Below are 25,711 nucleotides of genomic sequence, written 5' to 3'. Positions count from 1 at the left end.
CAGGAGGCCATTTAGGAAGCAGCCCAGCCCTGAACACATGTCCGGGAGGCAGCAGGGAGGGAGGTGGGTGGATACTGACCTCAGCAGGCAGGTGTTGTGTGTTTCCCAGGAAGTGGAATCATGGGCCATGGAACTGGATGGTTCAGGATGCTGTTGCAACTCAAATTCTGGGCTTGAACACACATGGCTTAATGGTTTTGTCATGAGTTCATGTCCTTGCTGAGCCTCGGGGTCCTCATTGCCACAGTGGAAAAAGAGTAGTCTGTAAGGTGTTTTAAGTATCACCAGAACCCTGTATGCCAAGTGCCCAGAATGAGGCCTGGCAAGATGGTACCCAAGGCTATAACCACCAGATTTATTCAAACTGGAGCAGCTGACACATACCTAGACTTTGCACATGTCTGTGTCTACGTGACAGCTTCTCCCACAGACTTGATCGTGTTCCTTGAGCAGACTGAGATATCCACTAAGCACTGGGTATTAATCTTGGACCAGGCTGTTACTTCTGCCTTGGCTGAGAAAGGCACCTCTAAGTCCTTTGCAGCTCCATCTCTCCCATGACCAACAGGGTCACAACCCTAGGGAACAGTGGTAGGTCAGGCAACTGCCTGCTCAGACTCAGTAGGGTTACCTTCCAGCAAATACTCCCATCTCCAACAAAAGAAGGACATGTGTATCATTTTTAGATCAAAGTGAGCATATGAGGTGATTCCATACAGGATCCAACACTCAGTATCAGAAACCATGTCGTCTCCCTCCTTTCTCGTCTCTGTCAGTCATGGTGCTGACCAGCCGATGGTGTCATGAGCAGGTGCACCTCCTCTTCCTTGCAAGGGACCGGCCATGCTGCAGGCAGATAGATTTATTTGTCCCATAGCAACACCCTGCTATTTCAGAACACGGAGTGAGGCCACACTGGCCATCTGGGGGTGGGGACAGCTAGCGGCTTAGGCCCTTGAGCCATGGAGAACAGGATATTAATATTACTTTCATTTCTGACTTCGTCTACAACAGCTGACCACCTAAAAACAATAGCACACGTGGCCCTCAAATTTCTCTTTCAGAATAGCCTTCCAGAGGGTCTTTCTATAGCATCACACGTTCCCCTCAAAAAGCCACCTGAGGGGAGGTTTCTGGGCTTGGGCACCTCTGTCTCATCTATTCTGTCTGAGAAGCAGAGGCAGAGAGGGAGAGCTGAGATTATGGAATGCCAAATCTAGTTTTGACAAGCATAGTAATAGGACAAATTGAAACAAAACAAATATGTATTTACTCAGCAGCCAGGCCTCTGAGAGGAGCAAAGGCATCCCATGGTGCGCTGATGTACTCACAAGACATGGGACCTCATCATTCTCAAGAGTGTATGGATGATGTGCAGGAGACCCAGGCTCACCCCTGTAGTTAGGGCGGAGCGCAAGCGCTAAGCTGCTACAGTCTTCGTCCCACATACGCTGCTTCCTTTTTCAAAGGGTGATGGTCCATTCAATCTTCCCTATACATGAGGAATCAATACCTCAGAGATGACCTATGACCTGCCCTATGTGGCCCAGGCTAATTCTCATTCATCCCATGCCACATTCAGCCACAGCACCCAGCCAGCCACAGGGGTCTCTGAATGACCCTACTGCTGCAAACTAATGGGAGGCCAAGACATCCAGGGGCAGAAGCGACCATTCGGCCACAGTGAGGCTCAACAGGAGCCTCTTGGCTCACACAGCAGCGCGCATCCAAAACTCTGTAGAAAATACGAACTTTTCTTGATTTATTTTGACTAGTCCACAAACACCTAGTTCAGTTCCCCGGAACTTCGGAACTGTGGTGTGTCAGACAAACACCCGAAAAGTGTAAAATCAGTGTAGCACTCACAGCACCACCATTTTATACGTCTGGGGCAGTGGGGGGTGGGGTGGCAGGGGGCTAGCCCTAACCCATGTCACACTGCGTGGCACTGGTGGCCACTGGTTTGTTGGAAGGTCAGGGTGGCAGATAAGCCACAAACTCGATGCAGGTGGTCCACACGGGAGGATCTGCACTCAGGGTGAGATGCTGTGCAGTGGGGGCTTTCACACGTTATAGATTACATAAAGCAAGCTTTCCCCCCTCAGCCTAGGACATCACTATAGCCCACCCTACCAGTAGCACAGATGCTGACTTTGGGGTGGGGGTGGGACCTAACCTAACTTTCAGAGCCAACGGCCTAGTAAAAAAAAAAAATCAGAAGGAAGTAGCCACAAGTGACTGCCAGCACACCACTGCAGGAAGAAGCAAGGCTCCTGTCATTCCCAAGGGGTGGACCTGGCATACTGGGTGGATCTGTTATGGGCAAGTATGTCAGGCTGAATTGGAGACCCAGTTCTACACAAATGGAAACCTGAAGGTATCAACAGCAAGAAAAGCAAAATGAATTTTTAATTTCCCAAGTTTCTCTGCTTTGCTTAGCGTCTCTTCTGTCCATCATACCAGCACCATCTTCCCAGGCACGGGAGGGCTGCTTCTGGCAGAAGGTTCGCTCTCTAGAAGGTAGATTTTCTAAAGTAGTCTCACTAGCCATTTCTGAAGCCATAGCTGTAAGGAAAACCCCTTTGCTTCACATCTGAATGGGCGAGCATCGACTGGATGTGTACAATATGCGGAACTTCACAGGCTATGCCTGAATTACAACGGAACTGGAATTTGCCAGTCACTTTCTGGGCTGGTCTTCTAAAATGCTCACACCTTGATGTGCATGTGACGTGAAGAGGAAAGAACTCCAGAGGAGAAGACTAGAGCCCAGCATCCCATGAGTGCCGAACTCAGGAGCTGGTGCAGAGAGCCCCCACTGATGTGAAGAACAGATGAGGCCATTCCCGGAGGCCAGGCATGGTGACAAGACAGCTGGGCTGCTGACCCTGGCTTCACATAAATGTGAGGTTGGGGACTGGTGACACTCTAAATAGGTGACATTCTAATAGGATGAAGGACGCCCCTTCCCCACATGCCACCTCACCCAAATCTGCCCTTAGCCGCTAATCATGGACATGGTGTCTGCTCTCTTGCCTTTGTACCCCAACATGGTCTCCATACCTGACACAAAGCAGCTGCCCGGTAAAGGAGCAAACCCCCTTCCAAACAAATGGATTGGGTGGCGGCAGGATCAGCATTTTATAGCTAGCTACTGCATAGAGGTTTCCCTTGAGGACGTGAACCTTCTTCCACAGTGCAAGGGAAAGAAAACATCTTAAGATCAAAAGGCTCCCATTCCCAGCTGCTTCCATGAACTCTAGACCTGGAGACCAGGGGCCTCTGGTCCCATGTGGGAAATTAGAACACTGTGCCAGTACCCAGAGAGCTGTGCTAAATGGGGACCCTGGAATGTGGTGTCTGCATCCTGGTCTGGATTTCATGACTTGACAATCCCTAAGAAGAGCCAGGAGCCTTCTCCACTAGTGGTCGTAAGCTGTAACGGCATTGATTGGGTTTCAGAGCCTCTGTTAGACCCTAGGCAGGGCAAAGAAGCTCTCGGGTTCAAGGTCCCCTTGGGCATAGTGAGACTGATAGGAGACCCCCCATTTTATGCATCATGATGGGGACTAATGAATTATTTCTTGCAACTTCAATGTATTTGGAACCATGTTTGGCACATATTTCACATGTGTTGGATATGTTAGATAAATGCCTTGGAATGGGTCCTTTGCACAGAGAGCAGTACCTCATGTGTACCATGGATTTTATCCCCAGTGTGTCCAGTACAGCCTTAGAGCAGGGCTTAGAAGTGTGCTGGGAAGAAGTTGAGGGGCTACAGAGGCATTTAACACTGTCACCCTGGGTCCCAGATATATGCCCCAAAGAAGTGGGGAGCCAGTAAGCATGCGGCTTTGTCATATAAGCATTCAGCTGGACAGATCTGTCTGTGTGTTCTGTTATCACTTCATGCTCCCTTAATGTTGCCCATAAAGTACCAGGAGACCCTTTTAAGTAAGGATGCACCTCCTCTATGCCAATCTAGACACACTTCATGGATGCTAGAGCTTCTAAGACCCTGGAAGGTTCCATCTCCCAATTTCTGACCCCCTTCCCTTCTCTAAACTCGGAAGAACCCCAGCTTGGTATCTGGACTGTCTCAGGTCCCGGGCAATGACATCACTCCTTAGGAAGATAAAGTAGCCCCCGGCCACACACCCAGAAGAGGTGGGAAACCTGGGCACAGTGACACCATCCATGCTCCCTAAACTAACATCCCACTTGGGTCCCTGTCAAGAGCTTCTTCTGAATGCAACTTCTCAATCCAAGTCCCAGGACCTGTTGAAACACATACGTGCAAATACAACAAACCAGAATCTCAAAAGGGTGTAGCTGACATACAGGTGAGTCAAACCGTGTCCAGGCAGTTCTCAACTGGCCCACAGGAGGCAAGTCCTCAGCCATCCAACACGGAGGCCTGGCCCAGGTTCCATCCCACCTGCTGTCTCACGCCAGATGGAAGGGTGGGTCCCTGCAGGGCCATGGCAGCCAACACGCTCAGCCAGAGATAAGATCTCGGGGCTCAGAGGAGACATGCTGACAGAAAACACTGTGCGCCCAGCTGTCCACAGCAGAACGTAGCCAGCCAGTACATGACCATCCAGCCCATCAAGGCGCTACTCACACACACGCCCTCCCAGGGGCCCAGGTTAAAATCTGAGCTAGGCTTATACTAGGGAAAGGACACCAGCTCCACTCAGAACCTCAGGATCAGTCTCACCGGCTCTGGTGGGACGCTCTACAGATAAGCAGCTCCCAAAAGTCAACACAAAGAAAATGGGAAGAAGAGACCGGGTAAAACCAGGTGGCTAAAACAGGACTGACATAGAGCGCACCAGCGGATGTGAGTTTCCAGCTCACTGATAGCTCAAGAAATATGCAAATTGAAACAATAGGGTACTACCTCACTTACACAATCAAGAAGGGAGGAGAGAGTGCTCAGAGCTTGAAGGAGGGAGAAAGAAAGGAATGGGGGAGGAGAATGAATTGATGTCAAACAGCATATATAAAACAGCTGAACATTTACTTTTAAAAAGTTATCGCCTGTGCATGGTGTGTGTGTGTGTGTGTGTGTGTGTGAGAGAGAGAGAGAGAGAGAGAGAGAGAGAGTGCGTGTAGTGTGTGTGCCATGGTGTGTGTGTGGCTCTCTGTTTCTGCCTTTACGTGGATCCTGAGGATTGAACTCGGGAGGTCAGTCTTGCTCAGCAAGTGCCTTCAGTACTGGGCTATCTCATCTACCTAAACATTTACTAATTATGTATTCAAAGCTGTAAAAATAAACTCATCTTTCTCTCAAGTAGTTCTGACTACGCAGAGTTTTGTTCTAATTTAGTACATCCAACAACTTTCATTTGCCTGATATTATATATTCTATATAAGCTTTATAGAAATATTTTAATATGGTTCATAGCACAGTTCAGTATGGGAAAAACAGGCAGATGCTCAGACAAGATATTGGTTAAATTAATTATAGTTTAGACATGAGATGTAATAATACCATGTAGTCATTTTTTTAAAAAAAGTCTTCTAAAAACAATAATGACACGAAGAAACATTTATAACACATTGGAAGTAGACTGCATAACATGTCTTTGTGATCCTGATACTAGAAGCCGTAATATGATGTGTGCATGCACGTGCCATCAGAAGGCCAGGAGGTAACGTTTAAGAGAAGTTCGTTAGCGGACAGAATCGCCAGCGGCATTCATTCCTCTCCCAGCTTCAACTCTCTTTAGGGAGGAACGCACAAGACAGAAACCTTCAGTCCCAAGCAGAATACAAAGCGGGCATCATGATCGAGGCCTTAAACGAGTAGAGAAGCGTCAGAGTGAGCCTAGTTTGGTGTGGGAAGGAACCTTTAGAATGGTTCTGCAGAAGGGGGACAGTCTAGCACAGGCTCTCGGGTGGGGAAACCACAGACTCTTACTTAGGGGCACAGGACGAACCGGGTGTGAACTGACACCGTACAGTGTAGAAAAGAACCTGGAAGAGTAGGCATTTAATCCTGGAGTTGAGACGCTACTGGGGTGAGAGGGCCTGTTAGTCCTTTCAGGCTTCTCAAGCGGATGATACCAAGGAGACAAAGGCTTCACTGAGGACATGGTGATGAAAACTGTATCCTCTGACCCCCCACTCCCACCCCGACGGCAGTGGCCTCCTTGCAAGTCTTCACAGCAGCCTAGGCGTTCACCCTTCTTCCTTCAGTCTGAAACACCCTTTCCTAGGCATCTTCAGCCTCTCCCTCTGGCTGCAGTCTCCTGAGAGGACCGGTAAAAGTCAAAGTGGAGAGAGAAGGGCAGGCAGAAGCAGGAAGTCGGAAGTGCACAGGCTCGGGAGAGGAAGAGATGAGGCGCTAGAATAAAAGTTTTAGAGACGCGTAAGGGGACAGAAAATAGGGGACAACAACCAGGCCCATAACCTGTGCCCTCTGCATACAGGGCTGGCCAGCCCAAGAACCGGCCAGCTGAGGCAGATGGCAGAGGGTCACAGTTTTGGGAGGATGTGTGGCAATTTTCAGGCCAGGCATCTGATAGCACTACAAGGCCTTGACCTGTGGTGCTGGATGCTTATGACTGTGGGTGGTGCTGTGGTTTCCAACATGCCCCTCACGGTCCCTGCTTTGTTTCATCTAGGCTGGTGAGCCGCGCGGATGTAACACCCATGCTCCAGAAGAAATGACTGAGACAGGGAAACCAAATGACTTGCCCCAAACCCCCAAAAGGTAGAGAGGTGGCAAAACTTGGGTGCACTCAGCTCCCCGGGGGCCTGCCATTTCACCAAGCAGAGCCATGGCACCGCAGATCTACATTCGAGTTGCGTGAAGTCCGTGCTGACATGAGGTCGTGCCTCCAGCATGGTGACAAAAGTCCTTCACTGCAGACAGATGCCACAATAACATATCAGCTACAAAGTGGGAGAAGCGTGGGGGAGTATGGAAGGAAGAGCCACATGGGACATTCTGGACAAGCAATGAGTATGCCGAATTGTGGGGTGGGGAGTGTGCAATGCCATCCCAGGGCTGTCTAGATCAGCGTGGGCCCTCCAAACTCTCCCAAGTTCAAACAGGGCGGCGTCTGAGCTTGAAGCCACAGGGGCATGGAGCAGCATTTCTACCACGCAGAGCTGGAGGAGGCGGCTGGGCTAACATTCCAGGAAATAAAGGCAGGTGGCCTCTCCTCCCCTAACAGCCTGCATGGACCACAGCCCAGAACTGCAGGATAAGGCCTGGTAGGGCATTTCCTCCAGATCTGTCCCACGGCCTCCTTTGGAGTTGGACAGTGTGCTGTGCCACGCACAGCTGCTGAGGGCAGTATCAGAACTGAGTGCTTAGCACTAATCAGTTCACACTCACTGGTCAGGAAGAATCCTGTCATGGGTGGCTCTGAACCTTCACTGTGCTGGCGGGTACACAAGTGCACATGCCTGTATGCACATACAAGTGAGCACACAAAACCCTGGCAAGATCCCTTCTACTTACACAAGAGGTCAACATCACAGTAGGCTAGGCAAAGTGACCTTAGGTTTCGGTATTCTCTCTCTGGCATCCGCTTGTGAATGTATGACCATTTCCAAAAAATTTAAGGAAATGAAGTGGCTGCCATATTGCAGTGCTGAAGAAATGGGCAATCGTTTCAACCTCCCACTGAACTGGGGGCCCTAACTTCCCAGCTCTATGAATTTGGGAGTTTGGGAACACTCCTGGGCAATAGAAGGGATGGGGTGTGGGGCAAGGGTCATGGAAGTAGCATTTGGAAACAGGGTAGGGTCTCATTATAAGTAAGAGTCCCCAAATGAGGAAAGCCTGCAATTCATTACAATGGGTCTGCGAGGATGCCCCATGCCCTGCTGGTGTTGTTGAGGGACTGCCCCTTCCCCGCGCCTCTACTGATACCCTGAAAACCTTACACTAAAGGACTCCTTGGGGTTGATCAGTAGTTTAATGAGGCACCACCTCCCTGGAGACCAGGCGAATGGATCACAGGCCATAGGCCCATAAGAAGCATTGGCTGAAAACTCACCCTTGGTGACCTGGACCATTTCAGCAGCTCCGCCTTCTTCACAGAGAACCACAGCAACTAGGCTACTATCTCCTAGTCAGCAAAAGGCTCAAGGGACTTCTCCCACCCGACCCGGAGCAACAGCAGCTCCTTCTCCATCCCGCAGGGTCCACGCTGCAGACCCTCTCAGACTCAAGCGTCTGCAGTGAAGGAGCCGCCCCCGCAGAGGGGAGAAGCGCCAGATCCTATCAGCCAATTATCCAGACACAGGGCAACCCGCAAGTTCGGGCACGCTCTGCCTAGGCACTAGCAGCGGGAGGGGCCGGGGCGCGCCCAGGGGGTCTGAGTCTGTGCTGAGGTCGCGCCTCAGAGGATTGCAGTCTGGTCTGGGGGTTCGTCCTGATGGGAATTTCTGAGTCCCGGTACCCTAGGGAACTGGGGGAATCTAAGCCGGGGGAGCGTCTGGTAAAGGTATCTGGGTAGGAAGAGTGCTCAGGGCTTGGTCGAGGAAGATTGGACCTGGGCCAGGTGTATGATCAAGGGGTCTCGGCCTGGGGGTAGAGGGCGCCTGGGGCTCCGGGTCTGGTACCCAGCGCCAAACTGGGGGCTGGGCCAGGGCCCTGATTTGGGAGCCGATCGCCAGTCTGCTCCTCACAGTCAAACAGGCGGTGCAGCCAGGGCCCCCCTCCTGATTCTGGCCCCCAAAGACCCCTCCACGACCCGAAACCCAGCAGCCCCAGCTCCTAGATCGCCCCGGAAACACAGCCCTCCCCTCCAACGTGTGGCGCGCCCGGGTCATCTCTAGTTCGTGGAACAAAAGAGCAGCTCTCGTGGAGCGGGTTCAGAGCCTGCACTGACTGTCCCATGGCCCTCGGCCGCCGGGCTTTGTGTTCGCACAGGGAGCAGGGAGGACCGCCGGGGTCCCGGAGCACATCCCACGGACCCTGCGCAGAGGCATGCAGCGCCCAAGCTCCAAAGTTGTCGACGCCGGTCGCCTCCCACACCTCTCCAGTTTCCCTCTGCGGGGTGCCCCATTCATTTGCCAGGGGAACGGGTGCAGACCGCCACGGTGGGCCTCGGGCACTTTACCTTGCTCTTGACTTCCACTGCGCTGCAGTCGTAGAAGCGTAGGGTCTGAGACTTGTGAAAACTCCGGTTCATGATTTCGGTCCCACTCAGCCTCGCCTTCGCCCTCGCCGCTCAGGGGCCACAGAGAGAGTCTCGGCGGAGACGCCCCCGGCCGTCTGCCCGGGCCCGGCGCCGGGCCCGCGCTCGCTAGGGCGCCCGGCTGCACGGTGTGAGGCGGGCCGGAGCTGGGCTGGCCGCGCGCCTCGGGGACTCCAGGGGCCGCGCGCGGGAGGAGCTATGGGATGCCTCCCCCGAGTCCCGCCCCCAGCGCCCCGCCTCCGAAGCCCCGCCCCAGGGCCCCGCCTCCTATCAGGACCCTCCCACGCCACGCCCCCACCTGGTGCCCTTCCAAAGGAAGCTCTAGGCCATCCACTGGGCTCGCGGTTTTGCCTTCCCCACAGCGGTCGGCCCCGGAAAGGGATTTTTGGTTGATTCCTTATAAGCACGCCAATGAGAAGCACCCCAGGCCTGATCCGATTGGGCTCCACCTGCCTGCCTTAGTTGCCAGGTTTGTGAGTGTCCCGCCCTTGAGTGGTGAAGTCCCGCACAGGCAGGACGAGAGGCGGCAGGATAGTAAACCAGTCCCAAATTGTGATGGAGTTAACGTTAAATCTAGTATGTGGTGCTGACAACGAGAACTAAAACTGTTTCTGAGGAGCAGCGGGGGTTTTTCTATGGCAGTTGGTAGGAAATAGGATAGGTTTGGAGGGAGACTTCCACCGTGGAAGACTTCTTAATAGAGAGCACTTGGAAAGAGGGGAGAAGAAGCCCAAGACGCAACCTGTTCCCTAAAGAGATTGTAAAGAAGTTAGGACAAGACACACAGACTTTAAAACCTACCTTCTCTGTGAGTTGGAGGCCAGCCTGGTCTACAAGAGCTAGTTCCAGGACAGGATCCAAAGCTACAGAGAAACCCTGACTCGAAAAATAAACAACAAACAAACAAACAAACAAACAAAAATACCTTAAAATGTCTCACGAATTTTTGTAATTTGCAAGTTAAAGAATGAAAACTTTACTATAAAGTCACCACACGGAAGTGGAAAATATAAGTTACCCACGGCGGGGGCCACTCAGCAGTCACCTCTACTAACCTTTGGGCATATGTTATTTCTGTTTACTTTTTGGTTAACAGAATATTTTATTGTAGTTATTATAATATACTTTATAGAATTGTCACCACTTTGCAACATGTTTGTGTCTCTGCCTGGGCTACAACGGACGTTTTCATCAGTTGTTCTTAGAAAATGTTCTTAAAGATGCTTATGCGAATAAAGATATAACTTATACTGGTTCTATCTCATTGGCTATGTCTGCATTTGTACATGTTAATATAATACGTGCTGATTGGCTATGTCTGCATTTGTACATGTTAATATAATACGTGCTGATTGGCTATGTCTGCATTTGTACATGTTAATATAATACGTGCTGATTGGCTATGTCTGCATTTGTACATGTTAATATAATACATGCTGAGTTCCAGGTTTCACTTATTTCTGAGGCTCTAAAAGTATTGCCTCCTAAAATGGAATTTTTAGGCTGTAGAATACATGTACCTCTAAATTTTTAAATAACAAATTGCCAAACTGTATTCCTCAAAATGTAAGTTTTATTTAATTTTGCTGTGTATTTATTGTTATAGGCCTGTCGTCATAGTGGTTTAGGGTTAAAATTCTTCGCTTGGAACAAACTTCAGATTGTTCAGAAGGGCAGTTACATAGAACCCCGGACAGACACATGTGAGGCAAGCCAGCAAAGCACCATGAGATACACACGGGGCACCGTGGACACTGGGAGGTGCACACTGGATACTGTGGACACCGGGAGGTGTACACTGGACACTGAGAGATGCACTGTGGACACCAGGAGATGCAACATTGGACACCGGGAGATGCACCCTGGACACTGTGGACACTAGGAGAAGCACTGTGGACATCGGAAGATGTACACTGGACACTGGAAGATGTACACTGGATGCCATGGACACCAAGAGATGCACACTGGACACCGGAAGATATACACTGGACACCATGGACTCCAGGAGATGAACACTGGACACCAGGAGATGCACACTGGGCACTATGGACACCGGGAGATGCACACTAGACATCGGGAGATGCACACTGGACACCGGGAGGTGTACACTGGATACCATGGACACTGGGAGATGCATACTGGAAAATAAGAGGGACGACGTGCTGGCTTCTCTCTTCCTTCTTCTTTCCCAACCCGCCCCCTCTCAGAGTCCTTTCTTTTCCCTTCTATTGTTCCCTCTTTATCTCCTTTACAGACCTTCAAATAACCTCAGCCAGCCTCAAAGTTGCTACGTAACTGAAGATGACCTTAAACTTCTCATCCTCCTGCCTCCTCCTCCACAGTGCTGGAATTACATACAGGTATGTGTACTTCCACACCCAGTTTCATGCAGAGCTAGGTATGGGACCCAGGAGTTAGTTCATGATAGCTTTATTTGAAGGGAAGAAGCCTAACAGTACAGTCCTTCGGGCTTGTGCAAAGTGACAGTTCTGCTGCCCACTATTCCCTCCGAGTGGACTGTCCTGTGGGGAGGAGAGACTCAGGAGCACCATGAGGACTGAGTGCCCTGCCCTGATGGATACTCCTGTTTGTCAGCTTGACTCCATCCGGAATCAACTAAAGCACAAGCCTCCAGGCACTCCTGTGAGGGATATTATAAATGGTGAAGTCATTCCTACATCTTAAATACTTTTTTAAAAAAAATATTGACTCTTGTTCAGATTACCTGAAGCAGAAAGACCCACCCTAACTGTGGACCGCAGCTTCTGGTGGAAGCTCAGCTAAAGGACAAGGAAAAAGCAAACTGTGCATTGCCTGCTTGCTCTCACTCTCGTGGGCGTGCCCATCTGTCCTGTTGCTGTGCATGCTTTGCCAATTCTAGAGCCACCTTCTTTGGGCTTCCAACATAGACTGAAGACCAGCAGCTCTCTAGGGATCCTCAGGCCTTTGAAAGAGAGTAGAGATAGACAGACCTAATTTTCCTCAAGGCAAGGCTTCAAAGAATCCGTCTAAACTGGTAACCCTAACTGAGTGTGATGGCTGTGCCTTGTAGTCCCAGCTACCCAGGGCCAATCTAGGAGGAATGCGAGTTCAAAGCCACTCTGAGCAATCTAGTGAGACTGTCTCAAAAACAACCAACAACTTACCCACCCCCCTGTAAATGAATATAGATCCTAAATATAGCCACTAGGTCAGTGGTTCTCAACCTGTGGGTGACGACCCTTAGGGGGTTTGAACTATCCTTTCCCAGGGTCATCTGGGGCCATCAGAAAACACAGATGTTTGCATTATGATTCATAACAGTAGCAAAATTACAGTTACGTAGTAGCAACTAAAATTATGTTGTGGTTGTGGTTTACCAATGATGGAGGAGGGTCATCTGTATATCTGTTGTTTCATTGGTTAATTAATAAAGAAAACTGCTTGGCCTGATAGGTCAGAACATAGGTTGGTGGAGTAGACAGAACAGAATTGTGGGACAAAGAAATCAGAGTCAGGCAGATGCTTCAGGCGGTCGCCATAGGCAATTGCCATGCCTCTCCTCTCTGAGTTGGACGCAGGTTAAGATCTTTCCTGGTGCCGGGCGGTGGTGGCGCACGCCTTTAATCCCAGCACTCAGGAGGCAGAGGCAGGCGGATCTCTGTGAGTTTGAGGCCAGCCTGGTCTACAAGTGCTAGGTCCAGGACAGGCTCTAAAAAAGCTGCAGAGAAACCCTGTCTTGAAAAACCAAAAAAAAAAAAAAGATCTCTCCTGGTAAGCCACCACCTCGTGGTCCTACACAGATTACTAAATATGGGTTAGTCAAGATGTGAGAATTAGCCAATAAGAGGTTGAAACTAATGGGCCAAGCAGTGTTTAAATGAATACAGTTTCCATGTAATTATTTTGGGTAAAGCTAGCTGGCAGCCTGTGAGCCGGGTGGCGGGACGCAGCCCTGCTGCTCCATCTACATACCACAACATGAGGAACTGTATTAAAGGGTCACAGCACTAAGAAGGTTGAGAACCCTTGCTTTAGGTTGTCAGTCCTTGAAAGGGAACAAAGCACAGATCTTCAAAATCTCAAATTTCTAGATAAGTGGCAGCTGAGAGCCTTTTATCAGAAAGAAAGGAGATTGGCACTGGCGTCCTTGACTGCTTTTTCAGCTTTTAAAATAATAAAACACCCCTAAAGGAGCACTCTCTAGGATGCTAAAGAAGAAGCAGTATTGAGATTTACTAGATCATCCAGGCGGTGGAGCTCACGCTGCCGTCTGCACCCAAGACGTCGCACCAGCCAGAGTAGCCTGGATAGGAGATAAGTAAGCCCCTCACACCCCTGGAGCAGCCCACCAGAGAGCTCAGGGGTGGTGATGCCTGGTGGTTCTTAAGCAAATCACCTTGCCCTCCCCTCCCCTACCCCATGGGAAACGTGGCAGCATCTAGAAGCATCCACTGTGAGGAAGGCCGGGTGTGCTACTGAGTTTTGAGGCCGGTGATGCTAAGAGGGGCAGCTCCTACTATAAAAAAGGGATATAACCCAGCCCAACGTCCGCTGTGCCAAGGGCTACTGTTTCCCACCTTCCTCTCCCCGCCACTCATTCTTCATCTTCACCACAGGTCTCTGTAGGAACTCTTCACATTTTGAAGTGCGGAGACCTGTGCTGTCCTTGTTTCTGCTCTCTGGGTCTGGTGATGAAGACCGGGAGAAGTTAGCCTGCTGTGAAACCAATCAAAATAAATATCAAGCCCTGCTCTGCGCTGGGCTCCCCAGCACTTCAAAGAAAAGCAAACGACCCAAGTCCCGTCTGGGTACAAAAGATGAAACGCTGAAAATCTCATCATGGAACCTTTCCTTTCAAAGTGTACTCTGGTGTAAAAGCTCGTAAGAAAATGTGTTGAAATAATAAAATTATATATGCGAAGCATTCCCCGAGTGGGTCAAAGTCCGTTTCCTCTTAAGGCAGAGGACCCGGAGTGAGTGTTCCATTCAGACTCCTGCTGTGGCTCATCAGGCATCAGTGTGTGTAGGAGGGACTCTGGAGGTCACAGTTCAGAGGACACTGGACACCCTGGGTGCTCTGAGGACAAGGCCTGAGATCAGTTAAGACCCTGGGGGTGGCGGATGGCACCTGGGTGAATGCCAAGTATGCCCTGCCCACAGTTTTGTCCAGAGCCCATTTCAGTGTTATTGCAGGGAAAATGTCAAATGGGAGTGGCCTGGACCAGTGGGTGCTGCGAAGCCGCCCGTTGTCTCTCCTCATCCGGTCACTGTCCCTCCTCTGGCTGTTCTCTGAGCTCATCTCCTGCCTCAAGTGTTTCCTGTCCCCCACCCTGGTCTTGATTGTCTATTTTATATTCCTCTTTGTCTGTTGTATTTCTGTGTATTTTCCTTTTTACTTTATAGATTAAAGTTTTCAAAGAGATAATCCCTTACTTCTTTCTTTTCTCAAAAAGAAAGCACCAGGGACGGCGGCGGCGTTTTGGAGACCTGCTCCCCACCCCCTGCTGCCTTTGCTTTATCTCCAGTGTTTTCCTGGCATCTCTAATGTCCTATCAGAACTTCTGTCTCTCTGTATTCATTTCCTATATCTGTTGTGCTTCAATAGACTGATGTCCTCAGGATGGCCCAATGGACTGGCCAATAACTAAACAGGTTCTGGGCCCTGTAGACCAGCAGGCTCGGGATTCTCTGGTACCACGAATGGTCCTCAGTGAAGTACAGGAGGTGACAAAGGGGATCTTGGCTAATAACTAAACAGGTTCTGGGCCCTGTAGACCAGCAGGCTCAGGATTCTCTGGTACCATGAATGGTCCTCAGTGAAGTACAGGCGACAAAGGGTATCTAGGACTTGGGGGTCCTTCCTGATGGAGGGTCTTCTGTGCAAGTGGGTACCATCTGATCTCACCTCCTAACAGGTAATGTGGCCTAAGCACCAGAGTAAGTGGTTGATTTCCAGTGGAGATTCATTTTTTTTTCAGCCATTAACAAGTTCTAACAGAGGTTGTATAATGTTAAAGGCCAAAGAAGATGCAGCAGGGTTGCCCCCAAAGAAGTAGTTCGGCACACACCTACAGATCCCAGCTTTGAGGGCCGTCAGCAGAAGGAGGCGGTGGAGAGAAGCAGTGGAGACTGACACAGAGGGGTAGATTTCTCTCCAGCTCCTGCTGCAGGCCCCGGGGGTGAGAAGACAGCCTTTCGAAACCACTAGAGAATGCATCTAGGTGCACACCCCAGATCTCTGATCTTTCCCCCCAAACGTGAAGGATGTGTAGGGTGGATGTATTTTAAGCATTATTATTGGTTAATAGCCACAGTTCTACTAATCACTCAGGGTCTATTGTCATCACCAAGCAAAAAAAAGGGAGGTGCTTTTATGTTCAGGTTGTTGAGATATGATTTCCCAGGAAAATGTTCTCTAAGGTATGGTTTTAAATGCTCCAAAGGCATTCCATGATGCTTGAATTGTGTGCCGCTGCATGCCAGGCAGGGTGTATGTTCCTCAGGTAATATAAAAGGTAACTATTAGAGTGGAAATAAGCAAGGTTCATGGTGAGGCTTGCTCTCGCTTTGATCCTCATCTAAAGGTGCACAAGTGCCCAGGTTTTGCTCTCTACCTGCTCCCCGAGGATGTCTCTGCCTTTATGGCGAAGATGATGTGGCCTCTGCGCAAGATCTACAGCGAGGACCCAGTAGCAGCTCCTTCTGCAGACAGCGCTCTCCGCCACAAAAGAATAAATTCCGCACATTCCAGAGCCATGTGGAAATTGTTGTTCACATCTGTTCACATGCTCCAAAGTGGCTCTGCTGGAAGCCCCTGAACCACTGAATGCCCCCCACCTCAGCCTGGAGCTTACTAACTGGTCCTTGGGAGGCTGTGAGCATGAGTAAAAAGTGAAGGGCAGGGAGGGTCAGCCTGCTTGCTGCGGCTTTGCACTAAATTTTGAAGCAAGTGTTCAAAACACAAACAAAAGTACCTAGGGCATGAAATGAAGTCCTCATGCCAAGGATCACACTAGTCATGGATCAGAATCTCAAGTGTGTGTGCGTGTGTGAGTGTGTGTGTGTGTGTGTGTGTGTGTGTGTGTAGGGAGGGGTGGTGGTGATTCATGAAGCCTTATTCTGCTGAGTTGTCATATCCCGCTGAGTGTGGTATCCTGGCACAGAGACGTGGCCTGTTCAGTGGTGGAGATTCTGTCTAGTACTACAGTCATCCCCAGGCACTCCTGGGAGGTTTGAACTCCTTGCAGGCTTTATAGGAGGAAAAGATGGGGTGCTTGCTTCCTTGTCTACTTCAACACAGCTTTGGGGTGGATCAGCGTTTGGCACTCTCCAAGACAATGTTTCATTTGTCAGATTTTGCCATGGTGCTGTCTGCTGGTTACACAAACACCATGGAATCCTCCATCCCCTCTGGCTGTGGGCTGAATAATAACCCTGTAGCCAGGCATGCAGAGTTCATTCGTTCTAGTACCAACATGTAAGCTCTTCACTTTCAGATTGGGTGAAATCTCTGGAAGTTACCAAATCACTTGGCTGTATGTCTAATATCCCTCACCCAGAAGATATGAACAAGAAAATTTATGAAGCCATTTCTGTTTCTTTGTGTAGCCCCAGCTGTTCTGGAACTACCTGAGTAGAAGAGGCAGGCTTTGAACTCAGGGATCCATCTGCCTGCTTCTGTCTCCCTTACCCCAACCCTAACCCTGAGTGCCAACACTGAAGGTGTGTGCCATTCTTAATCCAAGGGAAGAGAACTAATAACTAGCTTGCAATCCAGTCCTCCAGTCAGGAGACCCTTCTGTTCTCAGTATACATGCATCAGAATCTATGTACACAGAATCCATTTGCTTATCTGCCAAGCCACTGGGCAGTGCTGGGGATATCGGTCTAGCATGAAGTAAAACAGACATAGGGGATGGACATAATGTGACAGGCATTGTGACAGGGGACAAGGAAAGGCAAGAGAAGCACAGCAAAGCCAACAGGACAATGAGGAGTTGGTCTTAAACATCCCACTGTGAACCCTGATGTCCAGTCCTGGGATAAATTGAGAAACTCTCCACACCCCAACACATTTTCCTGATATGATTTCTGTCTCTTGGTTCCCTTACCAATCTCCACATTTTGCATCCTCTTCTGGTGTCTTTGAATTATTTAACTCCAGAGAGTAAATGCAAAATCAAGGGTTAAGAAAGGCCCAGAAACTCGGTCTCCTGTCTTTTCTGCTTATACATATGTAACAGATCCTACGTTATCTTCTTAGGTAATCTTTCTGGACACTCATCAGCTGAGGCTGCTAATAGGTGATGACCTCAATATTTCTGCCCGCATTGCTCTTTCCTAATAGGTCGTTAATGTTGGCATGCCACCTTGGACTCTCTCCACATGGAGGCCGGCCTCTCACCTGCCCCATCTGGACACAAGTTCCTCCAGCATGCATTAGACCCATGCTTCTCTGTGGTCTGCAGAACCCACTGCTGTCTGTTCCCCTGGAAGCTGTGTCATCTTCTCAGTGCTGCTGGTGCCTTCCTACTGCTACTCTGAAAAGCTCTGCTGATTCAGGCAGCCTCTGGGAGCTCATGGTTCCTTTCCCCTGCCAATCTACTCTTCTTCCTACATGTTCAAGCAGCTTTCTTCCAGGCTCTCCACCTTATTTCCACTCTACAGAGAAATAAGGTTTTCTTCAGCCAAGACATGAAGGAACCACCTCTCCCTAACATGACTTGCATAGTTTCTACTTAAACTTTTAAGTACCTGAGTTTAGAAGTGATTTTGGAAAATGAAAATCCTTTTTATTTTAATTTTTATTTATTCTTTGAAAACTTCATACAAGTATACAATGTGTCTCGATCATATCCTTCTTACTGCCCAACTCCCTGAGGACCCAATATCCCATCTCCTACCAACTTCAGGCCTTATTTATTAATTTTTAGTGACAATTATATGAAAGGCTAAATTCCACTCATAATTTTTTATGTTATAATTAATGTTGCTCACTATTGAAAAATAAAAAGTACCGTAAACAAAAAGAGACATTAGAAACCACTCATCCTTTAGAAACTTGGAGCCAACAGAATCATTGTTCTGATGTGTCTGATGTGTTTCAAACACACACATACATGCATGCATGCACACATGCAAAGCAACCTACTGGGTCTATTTATTGCTGCTCACACATGCATGTGTTCTGGGCTGAGCACATGGGAATCAGGCAACCAATGTGGAAGCTCATCCCTAGGAAAAAAAAACATTTCTCCTACTTTCAGCCACCATTGACCACCTGTAGTTCTTCATCAAGGTGCAGGACTTTGTTGGATTGACCCCATCCAAACTGGTTTGTCGACTGATATTGAGATTGTATTTATTTTATTCAGGCAAACTATTGCCGAGAGTTCCTACGTTTTTTTTTTCCCTTGGCATGCCTGGGTACAGTGTCTAGCAGCGGGCACTCTGGCTCTTACAATCTTTCCACCTCCACCTTTGTGATGTTCCCTGAATCTTACTGTAGAAATTGCATTACAGATGTATCAGTTGGTGTTGGGTACCATATGGACACTTGTTATCTATATTTTGAACAGTTGTGAATCTCTGTATTCCTCTCTATCTGTTGCAAAAGAATGCTTCTTTGATGACAGGTGAGAGCTATACTTATCTGTGGGTATAAATAAATACAAGTATTATATTGTACTAGTTTAGAAAATATGTCAGCACTGGGTTCTCCTTTGGTTTATAACTTCTCCAGCCATTGGTAGTTAGCTAGATTTATAGCATCAGACATGAATTACCTTCTTTTGAGTGAGATCTAAGTCCAATTAGACAGTCATTGATTATCCCGAATATAAAAGTGCATTTTTTAGGGTCAGAAAAATCTAAGATCATGCTTCTGGTAGACCTGGTGTCTGGTGAGAGCAAACACTGATTGGATGGCACCTTCTAGTTGTGTCCTTGTGGTAGAATGAGCAAGCAGGCTCTCAACATTCCTTATAAGGGCTTCTTCTCATCCAAGTCAGCTCCAAGTGACTTATGCCCATGCTGTTCGCCCACTACTTGCAATGAGTTAAGGTTAGAGTTGGGGTTAGGAGCTAGGTGTTAGGGTTTGGGATTGGGGTTATGTGTCATGGATCAGTGAGTGAATCAAAGGTCAGGAATCAACATTTAAGGGTCAGGGTTTGGGGTTGAGTTTAAGATTAGGATTAAAGCCGGGCGGTGGTGGTGCACGCCTTTAATCCCAGCACTCGGGAGGCAGAGGCAGGCGGATCTCTGTGAGTTCGAGATCAGCCTGGTCTACAAGAGCTAGCTCCAGGATAAGCTCTAAAGCTGCAGAGAAACCCTGTCTCGAAAAACCAAAACCAAAAAAAAAAAAAAAAAAAAAAAAGATTAGGATTAAAGTTTGTTAGAGTTCAATTAGGGTTAGGGTTGTGTGGTAGTTTGAACATAATTGGCTGCCATAAGCTCATAGGAAAAGGTATTATTAGGAGGTGTGGCCTTGTTGCAGTAGATTGGAGGAAGTGTGTCATTGTGGAGATGGATTTTGAGGTCTCATATGCTCAAGCCACTCCCAGTGTCTCAGATCATTTCTTGTTGCCTGCAGATCAAGATGTAGGTCCTTCGCCACTTTCGGGTCCTTCTCCAGCACCATGTCTGCCTGTGTGCCCCCTGCCGTGATGATAATGGATTAAATCTCTGAAACTGTAAGCCACCCAATTAAATGTTTTTCTTTATGAGAATTGTTGTGGTCAAGGTGTTCTTCACAGCAATAGAAATCCAAAACAGAAGTTGGTACGAGGGACTAGGGTACTGCTGTTATAGGGCTGACTATGCTTTTGTTTGGAGGAATTTGAATTTGGTACTTTGGGTTAGGAAAGCAGTGGAATTTTTTAAACACTACTTAATGGGCATACTAGTAGGAACATCTAATGGATCAATGCCTCTGGGGAAAATGGCTTCCCAGGAGTCTGAGAGCCAGAGAAAACACATTGTCCAGAAATTCTGAGCAGCAACTCAGTGTGCAAGAATAGTGAGAGCTTCAGTGGGGGGAGGGGCAAAGTCATGTTTAATGTTGGAAATTAACAAATGTATTTTTGTCTAGATTATAATAGCAATTTTTAAAAGTCAACAAGAAAATGAAACAAAACAAAACAATGTGCAGATGCAAAAAGGGAGACAGGGATTTCACAAAAGAGGAAATCCAAACGCCTACCAACTACAAAGGAATACCCAGCTTCATTAATAACTACACGGCAACAGTAAGAGGTAGTTTTGAACATTGTTTATTTTACAGTGCAGGGGTTGTATCCAGGCCTTTGTGTGTGCTAGGTCACCACTCTACCGCTGCACCATTTCTCCAGCCCCCAATACGTTATTTTTAAAAGTTAAAAGTTCTAGAAAATTATATAATCACATCGTTCTCCCCTTTCCTTCCAACCTTTCCTATGTCCCCTCCTCCCTCTACTCTCTTCCAGTTTCATTGCTTCTTATTCTTTAATTATTATTCTTTGTCTCTCTCTCTCACACACATACACACACAGAGACAGACACACAAGCACACAAATAAATATATAAATCCAACCTGCTAAGTCTGTTTAGTGCTGCTTTTATGTATATATTTTTTCAGGACTGACCATTTGTGGTCACTCTATTAGAATGCTAATCTCTGGAGAAGATGAGTCGTCCCCCCCCCCCTCCAGCAGTCATTAGTTGCCTGTAGCTTTTCATCTAGGGGTGGGGTCCTGTGTGACTCCCCCATCCACACTGGAATGCCAACCGGTGTTGTCATTTCAGGCCTTGTTCAAGTAGCCATATTGTTGAGATTTCATGAGTCTAGTTTTCCTGTCATGTAGTGATATTTCATTTGTATTTTTAATAAATAAAGCTTGCTTGAAGATCAGAGAGTAAAACAGTCCCACTGGTCAGCCACACAGGCCAGGCAGTGGTGACACACACCTTTAATCCCAGAAGCCACAGTAGTTAGCCATAGAGGCCGAGCAGTAGTGGTGCGTACCTTTAATCCCAGTCCTAGAGGGGAATATAAGGTGGGAGGAGACAGGTCTCAGCTCAGTCTCATTCTGAGGCTTTGTGGAGGCAAGATCGCCATTTCAGTCTGAGGTAGAGGTCAGAGCCAGTGGCTGGCCGTTTTGCTTTTCTGAGCTTCAGGTTGAACCTCAGTATGTCTCTGGGTTTTTATTATTCATGCTACACTGTCATATCTAGAAGACTCAATCATGCAGCAACTTCCTGGTTATCTTGTTCTTACAAACGTCCTGCCTCTTCTTCAGTGATGTTTAAGGGTTGTGCTGTAGATATATCAATGGGGCCTAGGCATCACACGGCTGGTTATTCTCCACATTTTGACTAGCTGTGTCTTTATCATATGGTCCATTTGTTGCAAAAAGAAGTCCCTTTGATAAGGGGTGAGAGTTTCCCTTATTTGTGGGTATAAGGAAGGATAAGGTTTAGAATGTAGTTAGGAGTTAGGCTGATTTAAGAAACTAGCATTAGTAGATTCTCCTTTGAGATCAATGACCTCACTAACTACTGACTAGGTTTCCGTGATAGCTGATCATGGGTTTCAATCTGGACAGAACTAATTTCAACTAGATTGAAGATTTTCATATAATAAGAATCAGAGTGACAGCACACACCTGCAATCCCAGCATTCATGAGGCCGAGGCAGGAGTACAGTGAACCCAAGTCCAGCCTGAGATCAGAATCCAGATTCTGTCTCAAATATATAAACAGAACAGAAAAAAATCAAAACAAATTAATATGCATTTCTCCAAAGAACCCCAGAGACTATCAGGCTAAGAAAGCACTTTGACTTCTACAGAGCTACTAGTGTGACCGTAGCTATGAATGAAATGAACACACAGGTCTACTAAAACCTTAGCTGACAAACAGAGCACTATAAAGGGCACCTCGATTAATATAAACTGTGCTTAATTAGTAGAAATTAGTTTATAACCTCGAGAGATAGGAGGAGTAAAAACATTGGCTGTTAGAACAAAACAAACAGGCATGACTGGTTGTGTCTCTGGCACTGCTGTAGTCTGACCGTCCTTCAGTTCTGCTGCCCAAGCTAGATTAGATTCCTAAAAACAAGACCGTTCATGAGAGAGTTTTATACTTTATTTATAGTGTTGTGAAAGCGCCATTTATTGATTTCCATAAGTCTGAAGTAGATATCACCAGCTTACACCCATCACTCTTGCCTTCTGAATGGGTCTCTAGCTAGCTTATTTGTCTAAAACTTTCAGGACTGTCTGGGCTAAATTTACCTCGAATTAAAACTGTATATGCAAACTCTTAAAAACAAATTAGAGGCTGGCGAGATGGCTCAGCAGGTGAAAGTGCTTGCTGCTTGAGCCTGAGGACCTGAGCTCAATTCCTAGAACTCATGGAAAGGTGGAAGGAGAGAAATGATTCTCCAAAGATTTCTTCCGGTTTACACATACATTATATGGCATATGCCTTCTCACATTAACACACACATTGTACACACACACACACACACACACAGACAGACACACTCAAAAACACATATATCCACACACAATAATAATATTAAAAAAATAAACTAGTCTCTAAGCCACCACTGTGTGCCCATAGACCAACTGGCATACTTTCTTGTAATTGTTACAATTACAGCATTGTTCTGTATAGCTGAAACCAAGTTCAGGCAGTAAGCAGACTGAGGACCACCCATAGCAAAACATAGCGACTCAATTCTTTTTTCTTTATGATCCCGCTGAAATCAGGAACAAGGCAAGGCTGTCCACTCTCTCCATATCTATTCAATATAGTACTTGGAATTCTAGTTAGAGCAATAAGACAACAAAAGGACATCAAGAGGATACAAATTAGAAATTTGTATTTGCTATGATATTATAGTTTATATAAGTAACCCCAAAAACTTTATCAGGGAACTCCTACTGCTGGTAAACACCTTCATTAATGTACCAGGATACAATATTAACTAAAAAAATCAGTAGCCCCTTTTTACACAGATGATAAATGGGCTGAGAAAGAAATCAAAGAAACATCTCCCTTCACAATAGCCACATATAATATAAAATATCTTGGGGTATCTTTAACTAAACAAATGAAAACACCTATATGACAAGAATTTTAAATCTTTAAAGAAAGAAATTGAAGAAGACACCAGAAAATGGAAAGATTTCCCATGCTCTTAGGTAGGTAGAATTAACAGAGTAAAAATGGCAATCTTACCAAAAGAAATCTATAGATTCAATACAATGTCCATCAAAATCCCAGCAAAATTCTTCACAGACTTCAAAAGAAACTTCATATGAAAAAACAAAGAAACCCAGGATAGCCAAAACAATCCTACACAATAAAGGAATTTCTGGAGGTATCAAAATCCCCGACTTTAAACTTTACTATAGAGCTACAGTAATGAAAACAGCTTGGCATTGGCATAAAAACAGGCAGGAGGACCAATGGAATTGAATTAAAGACCCAGATATGAACCCACACACCTACGAACACCTGATTTTTGACAAAAAAGCTAATAATATAAAATGGAAAAAAGAAAGCATATTCAACAAATGTGCTGGAATAACTGGATATCAACATGTAGAAAAATGCAAATAGATTCATCTCTATTGTCATACACAAAACTCAAGTCCAAATGGATCAAATACCTCAACATAAAAGCAACCACACTGAACCTCATAGAAGAGAAAGTGGGAAGTACACTTGAATGCATTGGCACAGGAGATCACTTCCTAAATAAATGCAGCTCAATTCTTAATGGGGGATATGGGGCCTGAACCAGCCAAGGCTTCCAGTGGAGGGACTGGGACACCAACCCAGCCACAAAACCTTTGCCCTACAATTTGTCCTGCTTGCAAGGTGTGCTGGGGTAAAGGTGGTGCAGAATTTGTGGGAGTGGCCACAAATGATTGGTCTAACTTGAAACCCATGGCATGAGAATAAGCCCATGCCTGACACTGTCAGGGGGTGCCGGAAACCAGAGGCTGGAGAGCCCAGAGACCTAGGATAGAACCAAACACAACTGGCAAGAAGAAAAGAAAACAGTCAACGAAATAGTTCCTATTGATGTTGTGCTATACTCATGGACTGGGCCTTAGCATAGTCATCATTCAGTTGGAACCTCTGGCTTGCCCCTGCAGGATCCAGAAAGCCCCACTCCTCTCTCTCTCTCTCTCTCTCTCTCTCTCTCTCTCTCTCTCTCTCTCTCTCTCTCTCTCTCTCTCTCTCTCTCTCTCTCTCTCCCACCCACTCAGAAAGTCTCTGAACAAAGAAAAGGGGTCAAAAAGCCCAGTTCTGCATTCCTGGCTACTATTGCTACTTGCTCCCCTGTTGCTGCCAGCCCAAGTCCCCACTGAAGCATTCAGCTTTTGACTTTATTTGGGCACAACCCCAATTTGTGGTGGACACATCATCACCCCTCATTTACAAGCTATATAATCTCTCTGCTTTAGTTTGGGCGTGCAGCTTCTCCAGCTTTGAGCTCTGGGACTGAAGAAGCCGATTATCAGGGGACAGAAAACCCCTTAGTCATCATCAGAGAGGCTACATCCAGCAACTGATCTTCTGTACCCCAAGTGGCTTGAGTAGCCCACCCTCTCTGGCTTTGCCATCCTCAGCACACACAGCTTATCTTGTAGGCTCAGGCTGGCTTCCTGTCACACCTACATTCCTGGCATCTCCAGTATGCTGGGGTCTCCACTGCAACTGAGGCTGTGACCTGCTGGCTTCTCTTCTGCATCTCCATCCCTGCCATGTGGTGCCAAACCTTACCTGTTCTCGACCCTTTCAATAGTGCCACTGTCATGCTTCCAAAATCAGTGTCAAGTGGAAGACTCTTATGCTGGGGACCGCAGACCCTCAGACCCTAAATTTTCTGTGAGTGCTTGCCTGCTGGGCATAAACAGCTTGTTTTCCTGTGCTTGTAGCAGCTCTGAGCACGAGACCCTCATGAGTTACTGATGGCAGAGGAGTGGTTTCTGGTGGGCTTGCAGCTGAAAAATCCCCGAGAGATAGGGCATGGCCATTAGTCAAGGAGAGCCCTATATAAGCTGCCCTAGAACACAATAAAAGGGGGCATTTTTGTTTCAAGGATGACTCCCCCCATCTCTCTCTCTGTGTGTTTCAATATCCAGCCCCTTGTCTGACTTGCAAACTGTCCTGTGGTGTACAGGTGGGCTGGTATACTCTTACACATTACCAAGTTTGGCTGCCAGCTTCAGGTATAGCCTTGCCTCTCCTGCCATATCCCTGACCACAGCTTCTGTGTACTGACCCTGAGGAAACACGCTCTAGAAGATTTCCCTTCAATGATGCTAGTCTTGTTAATTACAGCATCTGTTGTACCAGGAATGTGAAGGCTTCACGTCCACATAGTCTTGATTCAGATATATCACAAACAACCCTGAATAGAATTTTTAGTTCCCTCTGAAACTTTACAAGCCAGGCCTCCTTCACGTGCACTTCTTCCAATATTACCTTCCAAGTTTCCACAAGAGCTCATTCTGTTTCCAGCACTCAACAGTTTTCCCAGCTCAAAGCTCCCAAACCCTCCC

The 25,711-nt window shown here is 47.4% G+C and overlaps 1 protein-coding gene across 1 annotated transcript in view; it reads right to left on the bottom strand.

The window, feature by feature from the left end:
- The window catches only part of Pard6g (par-6 family cell polarity regulator gamma), a 64,015-nt gene extending 54,700 nt beyond the window's left edge, over positions 1-9,315 (bottom strand). The window contains exon 1 of the mRNA XM_038330981.2: positions 9,087-9,315. Within this exon, the coding sequence (XP_038186909.1) occupies positions 9,087-9,158 (72 nt within the window). The 5' untranslated portion in view covers positions 9,159-9,315. The remainder of the gene's footprint in view (positions 1-9,086) is intronic.
- Between the last annotated feature and the right edge of the window lie 16,396 nt (positions 9,316-25,711).

This window comes from Arvicola amphibius, chromosome 5 (genome assembly GCF_903992535.2).
Source record: "Arvicola amphibius chromosome 5, mArvAmp1.2, whole genome shotgun sequence".
NCBI lineage: Eukaryota > Metazoa > Chordata > Mammalia > Rodentia > Cricetidae > Arvicola > Arvicola amphibius.
The sequence above is the reverse complement of the archived record's forward strand: the minus strand, read 5'-3'. Positions and strand labels throughout refer to the sequence as shown.